We start from the raw sequence: 15,962 nt of genomic DNA, 5'->3' as shown, positions 1-15,962 counted from the left end.
GCTACCTGTTTCTGAATTTTCAAAACGCCAGACACTGAAAGTGTGTAATCAAGGTGCCATAGAGAAGCAGGAGTTACCAAAACAGTCTCAAAAGCATTGATTTTGATGATTCACTGGGGCTCTGGAGCTCAAGGTGGGTTCTGGGCGGATTTCACAGCAGCTGTCTCCCATTTCAGAAAGCAGACACCTGCTGCCACCTCAGAGCACACAGCCCCCACGACAAACAACACAGAAATCCTCCCCAACACATTTCAGGTGAGGGGAGGGAAAGAAAAAAAAACAGACTTTTTTTTTTTTCCCCGATTTATTGTGGCTAACATCAGTGACACTCATTTGTCAGAAGCAATTTGCTAATTCCAGTGCTGTTTGGACATCTCACAGCAAACTTCCTCCTTACAAACGAGATCAGCCAACTCAGTTTGAACCCGTTTCTGAAAACAGTTATTACTCCCTACAAGGACACATCAACTCACATCTCAGCCCACCCACCTCCAGTACTTTACATTCTCTTTATCTCCAAACTTAGTCCTCTGTACACAGCTTTGAAATCATTCTTCTCCAGGGGGAGAAATCTTGCTTATTGAAGAGTTACGGTAGAAATCAGATAGGTTACAAGGACGCTGGAGAGACTAAGAGCCGCATTAACTTCTACTCTCCTGGAAGTGGAGTATTTCTTAGAGAGTCTTCATTAGTTGAAAATTACCAGCTGAGTAGCTAAAAGGTATTTACAAAGGCCACCAAAAATCCTTTCCGAGAAGGACTGTATGTATGTTTTTATTAGTGCATTAAAATGGCATTGCCAGGCATGGGACATACGAGTACCCACTCAGCAGTCCCTTGTCCTGTTATTGAGGGTAAAGCTCCACTATCATCGCGTGCCCCTGGAAGGAGACAGAAAGAGAAGAACAGTCACAGAAAAGACTAATTATTACAGACACACACCCAACGGGAGATGCCCATCTCCTGACCATCTTAAAACAAAAGGGGAGATGAAAATCCAGGGCTGATTCACTAAGAGGATTCTGCAGACAGTGGTTTGATGGCTTCGGGACAGCATAGATGCGCTTCAGGCTGGCCAAGACACCAGAGTCCACCCTGACCAACGCATCAGGCTGTCCTGAGGGCCAAACCAGGAATTCAGGGTGGAGGCAACGTCGGGACCAGTGCCCTCAGGTTACAGGGGGCCCGCCGTGCTAGGTCCCCACAGAACTGCCACCAGTCACCACAACCTGAACCAGGGCTCCCATACGCATCCTCCAGAGGTGTAGGAAGAGTCTCGCCCCCATTTTTCTTCTGAAGATCTTTCTTCCCGAGATTAGAAGAATGATCCTCGCAAACCACAATTTGGGAAGTCTTTTAGAGTCACCAAAGGAAACCCTCAGAACATGGCAGAAATCTCTCCTTCCCCTTTTGTACCATACGGGCAGCAAGGGGCTGCAGTCGCCATCGCCCAGGGATGATTCCGAGATGGGCTGGAGAGTCTCGAAAGCGGACGAGGCGGAGGGAGCTCGCAGAACCAAGCTGCGGTAAGGAGGCAGCTGGCCGAGCCGGAGGGCGTTATGAACACCCAGTGCCACAGGACTTCAGAGGTGCCCCCACACCTGGTGTAACCGGAGAGGATTTCATAGTACTGACAGGAGCAGAAATGTAATTACTGCCCCTCTCCAGAGGGAACAGTGCCAGACCATACAGCATCATTACCTGCCCTCCCGCAGCACAGGCAGCAACCAGGCCGTATTGTCCTCCCTCCTTCTTCAATCTATGGGCAGCAGTAATTACTAGACGGCAGCCAGTGGCAGCGAAAGGATGTCCCAGCGAGAGAGAGCCGCCCCAGTTATTGAACTTCTCCAGAGGAGGGGCTCCGACCTGCAAGAACACACACAGGGACACACACAGTCAGCTGTCTGGAAGGAGATTGCTTGACCTACTCACACCACCACCAAACCTGCAGTGGTCCAGGCTGGCCATATAAAGCGTTCCTTGGCACATACCAGTGCCTGACGACTGGACAAAATTGTGCTAAAGGCTTTACTCTGCTTCACCTGCAGCCAGACAGGTATACCCTATGCTGTTAGAAAGCATGCAGAAGGACTGAGCCCCTCCCACTGTTCTTAATTCCTTCCTCTCCAACAATTACTATTATGGCTCTAGACCTCCACCTCCTGCTGACAACGGCAATGCCATTGTTCCCAAAGAAACTGCTCACATTGGGATTTGCTAACCCAGAGTTCAAGAAACATTGCTTCTCCTCGCAGAACATAACAAAAGCCCTGCTTTGCAGCACTAGCGTACCCCGCTGCAATGAGGAATTCCATTAATCCTAAAGTTAAACTAAAGATAAAAGCATCCTGACTCTGTCTTACCTTTGACTTTCTGCCCATGCAGTTTTGTGCAAACCAGTCCGAATCCATAGCTTTCAGGTTAGCCAGGATCTGCCCCTGAAAGGGAGGGGAGGCCAACATTAATAAGGGTAATGGCAGACTCCGAGGAAAGCCTACAGACAGTGCTAGCAAATAGGAGATATCCTGAGACTAGCTACGGCCACAAAACTAACACAGCCAACTAAAAAAAACATTTTACAGGATCAGCCCTGTTAATCAATGTTCGCTCAACCTTAGCTAGAAAAAGACAACGTCCAATTAACAAGCCACCTCACCACAGTAACACCTATCCCCAACCCAATTAGTACATGATGTAAAGAAGCGGTTCCTTTCATACAGGAGTCTTGGGAAAGTAAGATTACTTTTTTTTTTTACGTATTATTTTAGAAGAATCTGTATTCCTTTCGTGACTCCAAGCAACATAAGCCACTCTTAGCATGGATGGTGTCAATGTAAAAACGTTACATATCTAAAACATATACAGTACTTATGTTTAGACATAAATGTAGAATTACACCCATCTACATTTAGCGAAGGTCTTAAGAGCTTTCACCAACACGAAACCAGATGTCTACAGAATGGCATTTTACAGTTAGAGGCATCCTTCGTGTTCAGAGTACTTACAGCAAAAGCTTCGTGGAATTCAAACACATCAATATCAGCCATGGTTAGACCAGCCTTCTCTAGCACTTTGGGAGTAGCGTATGTTGGACTGAAGAAGAGTTAAGAAAGAGAAGTCTTGCATGAATATGTTTCCACACATCATCCTCCCGTTCTTCCACAGCAACCCACGTTACATTCCTTCTCTCTAGGGTTCACAGTACAGCTCTGCCTATCCCACTCCAACTGAAACACTACCCCAAGTAACTACTGCTAGTACCAACATGCTGAGGTGCTTCCCAGCAAAGCGTGGTGGGTATTTCTGGCACAGCTGCTCTCCCACGTTAGTCACCACCCCCCTCCTGAGTCACACCTCACACACCAGCTCTTGCACCTTTGCGAGAAGGCCTGAAGAGATGTACTATCTCGTGAGAGACTTCCCAAAAAAGCCAAACATGTAATGGCAAGTCAAGGCTGTTGTGCTAGTACGGACTGTTAGGGGATGCTCTTGATTGTCACCACCTACCCCAGTAGCAGCTGGTCCTTTGGATCCTGGGACACATACACAAAGTCCCTGCACAGGAGAAATGCCATTAGTAACAGAAAGAGGAGCAGAAGGAAGCAAGAGCCAACTTCAGAGGCCACGTAGAGCAGTCCCTTTTTTACCTTAGGTAGGCCTTTGGTTTGTATCCCATTGCCAGAGCCTTCTCCTCAGACATGAGCAGAACTGCTGAAGCACCGTCTGTCTGAAACAGGCAGACAAACCCCGTGAGGTCACTGCCTGAAGAACAAGCACACCCTACACGCAAAACGAGCCTGACAGCCCTCCTGCAGAGCAGCTGGCAAGAGAGGACCCAAATATAACCAGAGCTTCCAGGACATCCCCCTGCGATGGGACAAAGAACAAGCCTGCATGATTGAGCCGATGGGTGGATGGATGGATGGATGGTGTCCAAACGATGTTAGCACATGTATCGCTGAAGCACTTCCTTACAATCCAGACCCACAACTCCCCCTGCTTTCAAACAGGACAGGCCTAAAAGAGAGGCCTAAAAGCCCTGCCAGTCCCGAGGACAAGCTTGTTACCCCAAACACTCACCTGTCCGCTCAGCTCCATTCCAAAACCGGAGTACAATTCTGGGGTCACACAAGCCACAGGCTCACCACATTGCAAAAATGAACATCATGGCTTTGGCACATGACCACTCATTTCTGGGGTAATAGCCTAAGCTGGCCTACAGACCTGTGGCATAGAGCACACCAACAGCGTTTCAGCCGTTCCTAACACCAAGGCTGTGGCATTACCAGGCTTTTCTAAGTCCCCAAGAACACTAAGGAGTAAATAGCATTGCTGCTGAAAGAGCCCCAGCAGTCGTTACTTGCTTCCTTTGAAGTGCTCATCACAAACTGTGAAACAGCCTTTTAAACACACAAGAACCTGTCAGGGCTGCATGGAGGAACAAGACAGTCACCTCGAGCCCTCTGCGGGAGACTTGCAGTGGCAATCACCTTCTACTGAGTCTCAGTCACCTTCTACCGGGGCTCAGATACACCTCACCTAATTTACACAACTACCTTAGACTTCAGCATCTAAAAAAGCTTCCTTTAAAAGCACTAAAGAGAGAAAAAGAAGCATATGCAGAAGAGAGCTCATCATAGATGTGCTACAGAAATCTCTCCTTCCCCTCTGTGGATTACAGGCAAGCCTTAAAGTGACAGGTTTAGACTAAAAGTACTAACTTCTAGACTTACAATGTGATCAATCCCATCCTGGGACAGAATTTCTGCATGTGCCTTTGAATGACCAACCCTCACAAGGCAGCTACAGAAAAGCAAACAGGTAAGACAGACCAAAACTTCAGGGCTTTAGTTATTGATTTTAAAATGAAACAATCCAGTACCCAAGTTCACCAGATTATAATACAGTTCAAAGTTACCCTTGAAAAATCCAAAAGCAGGTGATGTCACAAAGGAGACAACTCATTCCCACAGATTATCCAGCTTGATCTACGTGCTATGGGAGGCAGAGGGTAAACCAGACAGTTTTCCCCTCTGGCTCACAGTGATGGGAACACACATTACCAGGAAGGAGGAGTTGGCAGCTGTGACAGTTCCGTATGGCTTGACAAAAGCTGGCTTCAGCTTGCCCATCTGCTCCATTGAGGAAGGACGGATCCCATTATCTTTGGTAACTGTATCTTTGCCTGTTGATGAAAAAAGCGTATTTAAACTATGAAAGTCAGCAACATACATGAATTTGCACATCAGGAGTCCAGGGGAAAAAAAAAAATTAAAATACCAGAAAACTCTGCTTTATATGACAAGTGGGAGGAGGAAAAAAGGGCAAATCCATTCATGGTATCAGGATATTTAACATGGCTAAAAAGCAGTGCTTAAAAATTTAAGCTATATTACTTTCTCTCTGAAGACTGCAAAAATGAAGCACTGCAATCTATTTACTGTAAGAAAAAAATTACCACGTGGAAAACCCAGTTGATAAAAGACTTTAAATTCAGATTATAAAGCCTAAATTGGAGAACTGGGCCTAAATCAGTATACATTAATGCGCCAAGTTTTGAGGAAGCAAGAGCACTGGGAAGAACCAAACATATGCATCTTCAACTATAGCAACTGCTTAAATAAGCCAGTTAACAAAGAGTACCACTTTCAGTATAAAGACCATATGTAACCGTGGATCTACAAAAGTAAGGTCTCTCTAGGAAACTAACTACAGAGTAAGTGTGCCCCAAATGAATAGGTATTACACCAAAGTGTGTCCACTGGCTGATGGGAGATGAGGGTAGAAATCAGGCCACAGAAAGGACAGCTCCAAGTTTCTCCCCAAATTGTTTCATATCCAAGCACTGACTGTGGGGCCTGGTGGAGCCCACCAAGCAGAACACATTTCAGCTCTTCCTATCCAGCATCTGATTTATCAGGCCAGGATTTTATTAGGCTTTCTATTTGTTGTTACTAGCTTGGGATATAAAGACAGGTTCGCTTGCCTGGCTGAAAGAGCAGGGGGATTTTCGGCCCAACCATTCCGATTTTCCTTGCTCTATCACCACATCAGCACAAGTAGGAGGTGGGTACAACAAAATCCAGATATGTAAGGATATGTTTATATATTTCGACATGCATGTTTAGAAACATGCTCCTATGTCAGTAGTTTTCCAGGGAGAAACAGACACCATTTCAAAGAGTTAAAATTTGTATCAGATACACAGAACATTATGAATCTGACCCCAGTACTTCCCCTCCTTTTCTAAATAAAATATTTCTTTATCGAACCAGTGCATGCTAGCAATGAAACGTGCACTTTTACCTGGCACTTTGAAGGGTACCACATCAAGTAGCAAGCCTCCATCCTGGGCTTTCTTGGCTAGTGTGTGTGAACGGAGGGCATACTCATCTTGCTCCAAACGGGAAATGCCAAAGGCGGCAGCCAAACGATCGGCAGAGTGCCCCATAGTCTCGCTGGTTGAGAACTCTGCCACAGCTGGGAGCTACGAAACAGAAAAATAAAGTCAGCACATGTAACTGCCAGCTCTGGGCAGTTAGATAAAGTTCAGAAGTTGGTTAAGCCCTGCACAGTCAGCCAGTGAGGCCCTTCTGTTTATTAAGTAGAGCAGTTAATATTAGAGTTATGCAATTAACACATGGTAACCATACCAGAAGTGACTTGGTCAACATATTAGAGGAACCATTGCTTTCAAAGATTTTAGAAAAAAATGGATAAAAATGAGGTCCAGACTGCTGCTTACTCCAGGGGCTCAAGAACTGTATTGCATCTGCACATGCAGCTGCCCTGTGCATTTAATAAGGACTCCCCTACGGATGGTGACTGGACTTTTTGGGCTAAGGTGAAACAACACATCTGGCACCTTAAAACTCCTTGTCAAATACCTCTACGAGCAAAACCAGAGACAGCAGGTGATTTCAGCTTAGCTTCTGTTCTTCCAGCAGCACACAGGAAATCCTTGCATGCGTTTCAGTCTGCAATTTTCATATCTTATTTGGACTTTGGATCTCATCTCTGCTGTATGTACACTGTGCTTCGCTGCACTCACGCTAAAGGCAGCCAGCAGTGGCACAGACGCAGACAGCTTTGTTGTGAAGAGCTCGGTGGTGGTGAGGAGGGAAGTGCTTTCCCTTCCCTTCACCAGGTCGTAATTCACCTCTCTCATGACCTCCAAGACAGAGAATAGTGGCTCCCTCTACAGCAGGCTCCTGACATGAGCCAGCAGACTGCGGATTTGCATCAGGGCCCAAACATGGGAGCTGAACACATTCAGCAGCTGGCAGGATTTGGCCAGGAACAGTAATCATAAGGCATATTTAAGATGCATTAATCAAACAACAATTATATTAATACACTGAGGATATTCCTCTCTGATATTAAGCATGTTACTTCTATTACCTAGGAAACAAAAATCCTTCTGACCCTTTAGGACCCTTGCAGAATTTTTATATTTAGGGGGAAAAAGCTTCTACTTTTGTAGACTCCAGCACAGTTTGTCTTGGAGTTGCAGGAGAGGGAGGTTTTGAAATAAGTTAGGTTTACTGAAGACCAACATGTAAGAAGACAAAGCAAAGAGTCATGAATGCTATGAGATGCATTAATCAACTGCAGTTTTAACCTAAAGCACAGGACAAAGTTGCGGTAAAAGCAAGCCACAGGCAGCCACCTTACCCTTTTTAAATCCTTTCCACTGAGGCTAAAAAAATTACCTAAGCCAACTTGTTTTACACCTCCTTATAAAACAGTTTAGCTAAATATCTAAACGCCTGGAAAAAAAATTACCTCAGGAGCAAAGTAGTCAGGGCGAATTTTGGAAATCAGGGAGAGCTTTTGGCCCAAGGTCTTGGCTCGGTTAAGAGTCAGCATAGTCTTCCTCATCTTCCTACTGTGACGAATGGGAACGTCTGACATTAACTCCACACCCCCTGCTACGACGACATCACACTGTCCAGCTGCAATCATACCCACACCTGCAGAACGAGACAGAGTTTCCCATGAGAGCTGCGGGGAGAAGTGACACTTACCCCATCAGTGCCTTGGGCACTACCACATTTTATTTCCTTCTCCAGCCTCCGGCTTTGGCCAAGTTATACAATACATGCTTAACAGAGACTGAGCAGGGTGAACAGACATTTTCTGAATCATACAAGTTTTGTAACTTTGCTTCCACTTCTCTTTGTCACACGCAGCAGTTGGGAGAATATCCTCAGCAATTTGAGACAGTAACCAGCTCTCAATTTTTTTTCTCTGTTTAGCCTAAGTCAAAGATGAAAGTTGCCTGAAAGGCAGCAACTTCCTTACCACTATGTAGTCTCTACCTCCCAAGCTAACATGCACACTGAGCACAGACTATTGCTGAATGGAAAGGGTGTCAAGCTGCCGGCAGGTCTACAGTAGGCACGTGATTCGTATTATAGTTTGTTGGTTCAAAAACTTTCCTTCCATTCCAGAATGTCTTCAGATGCTTACTTATATTCACTAAGCAGTGCAAGTTAGATGAGTGATGTAGAGGAGTTGCTAAGCTCAGTCTCAAACCCACAGCTTGTTCTTCCAGCCAACATACCTGTGGTCATAGCCTGGTTTGAAGAAATGCAAGCCATGGTGACTGTATGGGCTGGAGTTTTGTCAGAGAAACCCGCTCCCAAGGCAGCCTATGAGCAACAAAGAATGGTTGTTGAAACCTACACCTTTTGCTCCACAGGGTCAGAGCTACTTTCTGCCCAGAAACACACCTTTCCAGACTAAAGGGAAAAAAAGTACATCGAGTTTTCATTCAGCCAATTACTGCAGCAGCTCATCCCCTCCCCAGACTCTGGGAACAGGAGGAGATGGCAGCTGCCCAGGCTCTCAATCGCGTTATGCGGACAGTCACTGGTCCCCCACCCATTACTAAAGGGACAAACCAATCACACACCTCACAATTTCAAAAGAGCTTCCAACTACTTGACATCATCTTTGCTTCACCTTATTTGCAAAGGCAGCACGTGAAAGTAATTATTTAGACCCCTCAGTACAAGGCACTGTGATTTGCTTTACACAGAACAGAAAACATTTCTCGCAGTTCAGAATGCAGCACCTTGTTTGACCCAGCTGAGCGCACAGCCTCCCATCACGGGCGAACTGCTCACAGCAAGACCTTCCCTAGTTGAGACGTGGCCAACTAGTTTAAAGTTCAACAGTTGTTCCCAAGTTAAAATTACACCACAGCCTCATCTGACCAGCAGGTGACCAAAGCAAGTATTTGTATAGACAAGGCTAAAGCTGCCGATGGAACTGCAGAGCCTGATAACCTCCTAAGTCTTCCCAGCCTAGGTTACGTCATGGTTTTGCCCAGTTGCAGAGAACAACAGCAGAGGCTCTGGGTTATAGAAAATCACATGCTGCCTCTGTAACATTCCTTCAGTAGACCAGCTTCTTTCTGTGTATAATACACAAATTGTGTTTTCTGACTGCCAGAAAAGAGGGCAGCTAAGCTACTCCTTTTCAAATCATTCACAAGCTGCATCTGATCAGCCAACTAAAATAAATAAATACCACAGTAAAGCAATCATATCACAGCATGCTCTGGTCCTCTCAAGTACTTTGGACAAGCCAGCACGTGAGTCCAACTGGTAAAGAGCTGAGTGATCAGCAATTGTTAACAAAAGCTTCCCTTTCAGGGAAGAATCAAGCAGAGGCTTCACAGCACTAAAATGCACTTGATCTATGGCAGATTTCAACAGGAGGCAGAGCCCCATACAGTTATTTGATGGACAATACTGCACAACTAGTTCATACTCTCAAATCATGTTTAAATGAATCATAACACCGGAAATTTTTTTTTTTTTTTTTGCAAGTGTTTGTCGTCTTCATTCCAGTTGCAGAAATCAGACTCACAGGGGAAATGCTGCATGTAACCCACCTCTCTGGCAACATTACTTGTTTTCACCTCCTGGATAACTGTGCCATAAACAATGTAATCAACAACATCCCTTGGGACACTGGTCCGGTTCAGCAACCCCCTAGGGAGAAGATGAAAACAAACAGAATTTGCACCATGTAAGCAATAACCTTGTCACAGTCCTCAAACATCCTCTTTCCGCCAGCTTGGCTGGAGAACAAGGCAACAATGGAGCCAAATCTTCTGCCCCTAGTTCAGAAGAAATCTTGTGTGCATATGTACTTAATGAAAAGTGTAATTGACTACGGACTGCAAATAACCATGGTGATAATATCACAATAAATGATTACATAATTTCATGAAAGCAACTACTCTAGCCCTGCCTCCGCCCCGAAGCGGTTGTTAGTATTTTGCCCAATTTGGAGTATTCTGACATCAAAATTAAAGGGAGAGAGCCTTAAGAGATAACAAAGCCAATCACCTTCTGTGTAGGAACATGTAAAACTTCAATAAAGACATACAGAAAATAAGCAGTGTGTTTTCACAGTTCATTAGAAAACATACTGCATAACTTGCCAGAACATCTTGACAAACACATTTGCTGTGCAAATCCCATTGCAGGCAGTCATTTAAGGCAAATGGGATTCAAATGTAATTTCATGCGCTACAAAGTGCCACATAAAAATGAAACTAAAGGCACCTCAATCAGTAACTTCTCTTCCACAGCACACTAAAACCTCCTCAAAGTCCAGGACGCAGCCCCCACACACGACCCACACACTGCCTGTCAACCAATTAGCCTGCCTTGGCTAAACGTGGCATTCAGATTTGGCGTGACCGCACCCAACCTCACGATCTTTCCTTAGGCCTTGAAATCTCTTTTCCCCCTCTGGTAAAGCCTTCTCTTTTCAACGGCACTTTCCCCTGCCTCTCAACAAAACAAGCCCACTGCTAATGACCTACAGCTTTTGTCAAATCACTGCAGAATGGGAGGGACAGGCAAGATGACAGAATTAGCTTGTTATTCTTGTTGCCACTTAGTTTTCTCTGCATTGTCCAGACTGTTTTTCCCACAAATTGTAAGCACACCTCAATAGTAGCTACGATCTCTGTATTTAGAAAATTACAGTCAGAATTCAAATTAACTAAAATTTGTCCAGGAGGACAGCAATGCCATCTTTTTGTAACAATATACTTTAACACAAGCCTACTGTAAACCCTACTGCTTAAGCCACCTACTAAGGTGGTGGTAGACCATGAAAAATGAAGCACCAGGATCATATCGTTCAGAGACACAGCTAGAGCCTTGGCTTTCAAATCTGTTGAAGCCACGGTACCAACATTGGGACCCCAGCAGTTCAACGAGTTCTCTGGGCCCTTCTAGTATTCAATTTACTTACTGCAGTGCTGCTCTTGCTAAGTCATGTGGCATAAGATCCGCATACCTGGAAGTTAAAGAAAAGAGGCAGAAACTTAGGAGTGTCAGAAATGGATACAGAATGTCTACTTTACCACTGTAAGTGCCCATCAGCAGCAAAGAACTGGTGACACACCAGAAATGCTCCACTGCATTTATAATCAAACATTTCATACCCCAGGTTGAGAAGACTATCTGTGTATAGGTCAGCACACAATCGCTGTATAAGAACACTGAAAAGCAGCAGTAACAGAATAAAGAAATCCTCTACCCATCCTAACTAAGAATTAGGTCTGGTCCTAATTCAGCTGTGAATTTGGTGGCATAACAGTCTAGTAAGAAGAGTCTACAGCAGATTCTCTGCACCTGTCCTGCTAGTTTTGTGACACTTGTTGCTTTATTGGCTACAGATTCACCAACAGCTTCCTCTAGATATGCAGCATAAATCCTCATTCTTCTCAGAATTCATATATATGGACAATCTTCTTCAAACCATGTTTTTTCATTAGGTAAGCTGGAATAACTGTAGCAGCCTAACTCATTGCTACTTCACTACTTTTAAGCATAACTACATCAAGAAGAACAAGTAAACCAACTTTTTTCACAGCAAGATTCTACTTTTAACTAAGCCAACATGTATTTTCTTCTTATTTTATACTTACGAGGTGCCAGACTGCAAAAATGGAATACGGACACCCTCTACCACAACAATATTCTTCACACCACTTTTGGCTAAGGTCTTCTTACTCTTAGGCTGGACTGCTAAGAGAGAAGGGATGTTAACAAGAATACCAGTAAGCTTAAAGCAAGACCCTGTAAAAACTACTAGAAAACTAGGGAAATTGTTCTGTTCTGGTGCTTAAGTCAAAAGCAGAGTAGGTAGGACACCTGAGCTGTAATCTTGTCTCTGTCTGGCTAATTATGTGATCTGTGAAAAATGATTTAACAACTCAGTACGTCCCCCATCAGCAGAGAGATTCATCTATAGCTACAGAGACAATGGTACAGCTAAGAACACAGGCACATGACTCCCAGGCTCTGTTACCACTGACAAGAATACTGCAGGAAGAGATACCTCGAAATGCCAAACAGCTTACAATATGAATTAGGCGGACCAAATTCAAAGCCTGAGTAAGATCTCTCACTTGGGGAGCAGCAAGGACTGCAAACAATAATCCACCTTCCACAGTAACTGCCTATGTATGTGCTTTTACTGCACAGTAAAGGTGAGATAATTCAAGGTAAATCAAAACACAATTCAAGAAGTCAACTAACTTTCAATCCCATAGGAAAGTAGTAGCAAGAAGAGCACATATAGTTGCTGTGGGTAACTTGCTACTTCTCCATAAGGTGTCCGAGCATCTCAGGTTCAAGATAAAGCATGCCATGATAAAATATCATTCAACGGGCCACTGTCAGAGCTCTTCTGGAGTGATGATTAACAAATAGTTCAGTAAGAATTTCCTAATCCAATCAGGCCTGCAAATCTTAATGAGCATATACGGCAGCATGGGGCAGCTCCTTTACAAGCAGGAAAAGGACAAAGACACGTAAAAGCAGATTAAGTCCAGCTAAATACTCAAGCAAGCACGAGCACCAGGATGAAACTCCAGTACTGTTCTTGGGTTATAGAAGACTCTCTGCTCAAAGCCAAGGAGATGAGGGGGAGCTGCTGTCTAGGCCAGTTTCCAAAATCCAGGCAGCTCAAAGCATTAGTCACCTAAGCAACCCCCCAACAATGAAGCCCAGAATGCCAGATCACCCCCACGGCTCACTAAGGGCCACAGCTAAAAACCCATGTAATTGTGCGTGCTCAGCAGCTCCGCCGAGACCTGAGCCTCTTACTGGTCTCACTGGACTTCAGAGCTAATTCCGCAAGCTTCTCCTTGTCAGGGACAATCCCTTCCCCTCCGGGCAAGCAATCTGGTTATGCCCAGACAGCTTATAAACCCCAAGCTTAGCCTCTCTGTTTAGGTTCTAGAAAAAGCAATCAGGTGACGATGGGGCATAAGCTGTGGACTGGGCATAGCTGCTGGGAGCGAGAGGCATTCAGAGGTTGAGAGGACTCTGCTGCAAACAGTGGTTTGCCTGTAGTTTTATTTGTTTGCAACTTTCTCGAACCAAGGCTATCTGCACTGTATTTCTGAGATTTATGTAGAACGAGACTCTGAAAAAGGGAGGCAGCTTCAAAAATAGTCTTCTCTAGCACAGACCCACTGAGATTCCTGGTGTTTTCGCTTTACCTGCAGCTTGTAACTGCGAAGAGCAGCTGAGCGATCGAGCAACTGAAAAATAAGAAACAAAAAAACAGGGTATGTCAAACCTGAAATATTAAAAACATTCCTAGTTTCTGTAAGAACTGTTAAAAAAATAAGATAATGTCGTAGTAAGACAACTGCACCTGAACATCTGTGAGATATTTTTTAGTTTAGTCTGTTTGTAAAAACAACACAGTTCATATTACCCATTAACATGAGATTCCTCCCACACCTGATGTGGTAAGGGACAAATATGGCAACAATGGAATTAGTTATTTTAAAAGAAACATTGTAATCTTTTTTAAGATGACAACAGAACAGATATTCAGATACAAGCATCCATTCCAAACCCAAAACTTAAAACAGAACTCTATACCTACCAATTCAAGCTTTTAATAAATATAAGGATACTTACAGACCCTGGCAGCCCATGCTGAGGAAGCAGGGAGGTTTCTGATGGCATGGGTCAGCATGGAACTCATTTTGATATCTAGAGAGCTGGAGAAAGACTGATATTAGTCCAATCTGGTCTATTCAGAACAATTTCAAGGGAAGCAATCTGCCTGCTTCACACAGAGCCAAAAAAGCAAAGAAAGAGAAGACACTCCAAGGGCAGCAGCACAGAGAATTACTTCCTATTACACTTTTTGAACAGCATCTAACACACGAGGAGTCTGGCTTATAACTGTGGCCTGCAAATGGTCCTGTAAATAAATACTCATCTCCCCAGTGACCCAGCACTGTACTAACAACAGCCAGTGCAGTTTTCAATTCCCTTCCCAATAACTGTTCCACCACTTCCCCACTGGAAAATTGTCCCAGTGCCCAGGCAATCTTGCTGCCAGCGTGACTCTCCTGACGTGCTCTCCTTGGCACAATTTCATGCCACTACCCCTCGTTTTAACCATTGATACTAACCTCAGTAACTTCTGCCACGTATCCCCATGGAAAGCAGAACAAGTTGGTATCTGCTACCCCCAAAACTTCCTCTGTAGCTTTCCCAAAGCTCATTCTAAAATAGGGTTTCCCTAGAAACAAATCCTTATCTGCAGTTTTTATTGCCCAAGGCAAAAAATGGTCCTCACAGCTCCAGTTCTTTGGCTACTTTGCAGCATCGTTCACCTCACTCTGTCACGCTTTTAGCGTTCAAGCTAACAGCACTCTCTCTCCCAAATACACACGCTTTCCCTAGAGGGTTAGGGAAACACCTGCAGCCCCAAGCCCAGCCCACCCAGGTATCACAGCTCTCTACAGCTTCGCAAAACTCAGTGTAAGCTGCCAGCCACTTCTACATCTCACACCCTACAGCTCTGCGCCTGCAACATGCCACGCAGCATTCCTCATTCCCCAGCCCGCTCCGGCTACGCTGGCATCCCGCAAACCAAACCTAGGCTCCTCACATCAGTAAAGGTCCTCAAAACAGACCTCCTTCTACTTTTCTTCCACGGTATGCTTCTTTGTGTCGTCTCTCTGCAAGAGCGCTCTTCCTCCATCTGTGCCGAGCTCCCTCCCCATACCTGATCAAAGCTTTTCCCCAAATCTTCCCAGCCCAACTGAGAAAACTGTTCCTCTCCAGGTACCCAACCCAGACCCAGACCCTGCAGACTGCACAGCTGCTCTTCCTCACAACGCACCCACTGACCTCGCCCCCCCACGACGCGTGCTATCCCCATTTTCAACAGTCAGCTGCTCCCCTGGCACCCCAACGAGACAGCCCTACACACACACACACACAGATCGATCCGGCCAAAGCTCCCTCCAGACCCTGCAGCATCGGCCCCACTTGCACAACAGCCCCTGCCCCCCTTCCTCCCTCCACGCACGCAACACCCCGACCCTTGTACACACCGCAACACCTTTCAGCCACACACACTCACACCCTACACAACCGCACCCTGTACTCACAGCGCACACAAGCTACACCCCCCCGAACACACTACACACCCGCTCCTCCTCTTCCTCACCCCCCCCATACCCGCTCCTCACCCCCCACACGGCCCACAGCCACCGCGCACACACTCCTCGACCGCACACACGCCACGAACGGGCAACCCCCCCCCAGGTACAGACTCACAGGGGCCTCACGCACCCCACCAGACACCCCCCCCCCCCCCCCGTACACCTCCCCTCACACACACAACTCACCGCCACAGTTCACGCTTCCCTCACCCCACCCGGGACTCCGGGACACGGACACACACCCCACACTACCTCAGCAGCCCCCGCCGCCCCCCCAAACCGCCCACTCACCTCCGCCAGCGCCCAGCACCCCCCCCCGCACCGCCGCCGCCACCGCCTGCCGCGCCGCCACTCAGGAAGGGCCCCGCTCCCACCCCACCCTCCGGGCCGCCCAACCGCCCGCCTGAGGGACGCAGCCCACTCCGCAGCCCCCTGCCCGCGTTCT

General features: G+C 46.0%; 1 protein-coding gene across 5 annotated transcripts; it reads right to left on the bottom strand.

The window, feature by feature from the left end:
• Positions 1-301: 301 nt before the first annotated feature.
• HADHB (hydroxyacyl-CoA dehydrogenase trifunctional multienzyme complex subunit beta) lies at positions 302-15,879 on the bottom strand. Of its 5 annotated transcripts, none has more exons than XM_052809327.1 (16): positions 15,809-15,879; positions 13,974-14,056; positions 13,544-13,585; positions 11,963-12,062; positions 11,284-11,328; positions 9,905-10,004; positions 8,567-8,654; positions 7,786-7,973; positions 6,307-6,487; positions 5,064-5,185; positions 3,648-3,727; positions 3,508-3,555; positions 3,006-3,093; positions 2,364-2,438; positions 1,702-1,866; positions 302-881 (listed from the first exon to the last, which is right to left on the bottom strand). In XM_052809327.1, exons 2-16 carry the CDS (start codon positions 14,038-14,040, stop codon positions 846-848), a joined length of 1,425 nt encoding a protein of 474 aa, XP_052665287.1. In that variant the 5' UTR covers positions 14,041-14,056; positions 15,809-15,879; the 3' UTR covers positions 302-845. The 5 variants fall into 5 exon arrangements, with proteins under 5 accessions (XP_052665287.1, XP_052665288.1, XP_052665289.1 ...); XM_052809328.1 differs by having other exon boundaries at positions 11,963-12,059; positions 15,809-15,864; XM_052809329.1 differs by lacking the exon at positions 15,809-15,879 and adding an exon at positions 15,760-15,785.
• Positions 15,880-15,962: the final 83 nt, after the last annotated feature.

Source organism: Harpia harpyja, chromosome 15, assembly GCF_026419915.1.
Source record: "Harpia harpyja isolate bHarHar1 chromosome 15, bHarHar1 primary haplotype, whole genome shotgun sequence".
Lineage (NCBI taxonomy): Eukaryota > Metazoa > Chordata > Aves > Accipitriformes > Accipitridae > Harpia > Harpia harpyja.
Note: the sequence above shows the minus strand (reverse complement) of the source record. Positions and strands in the feature narration are given on the sequence as shown.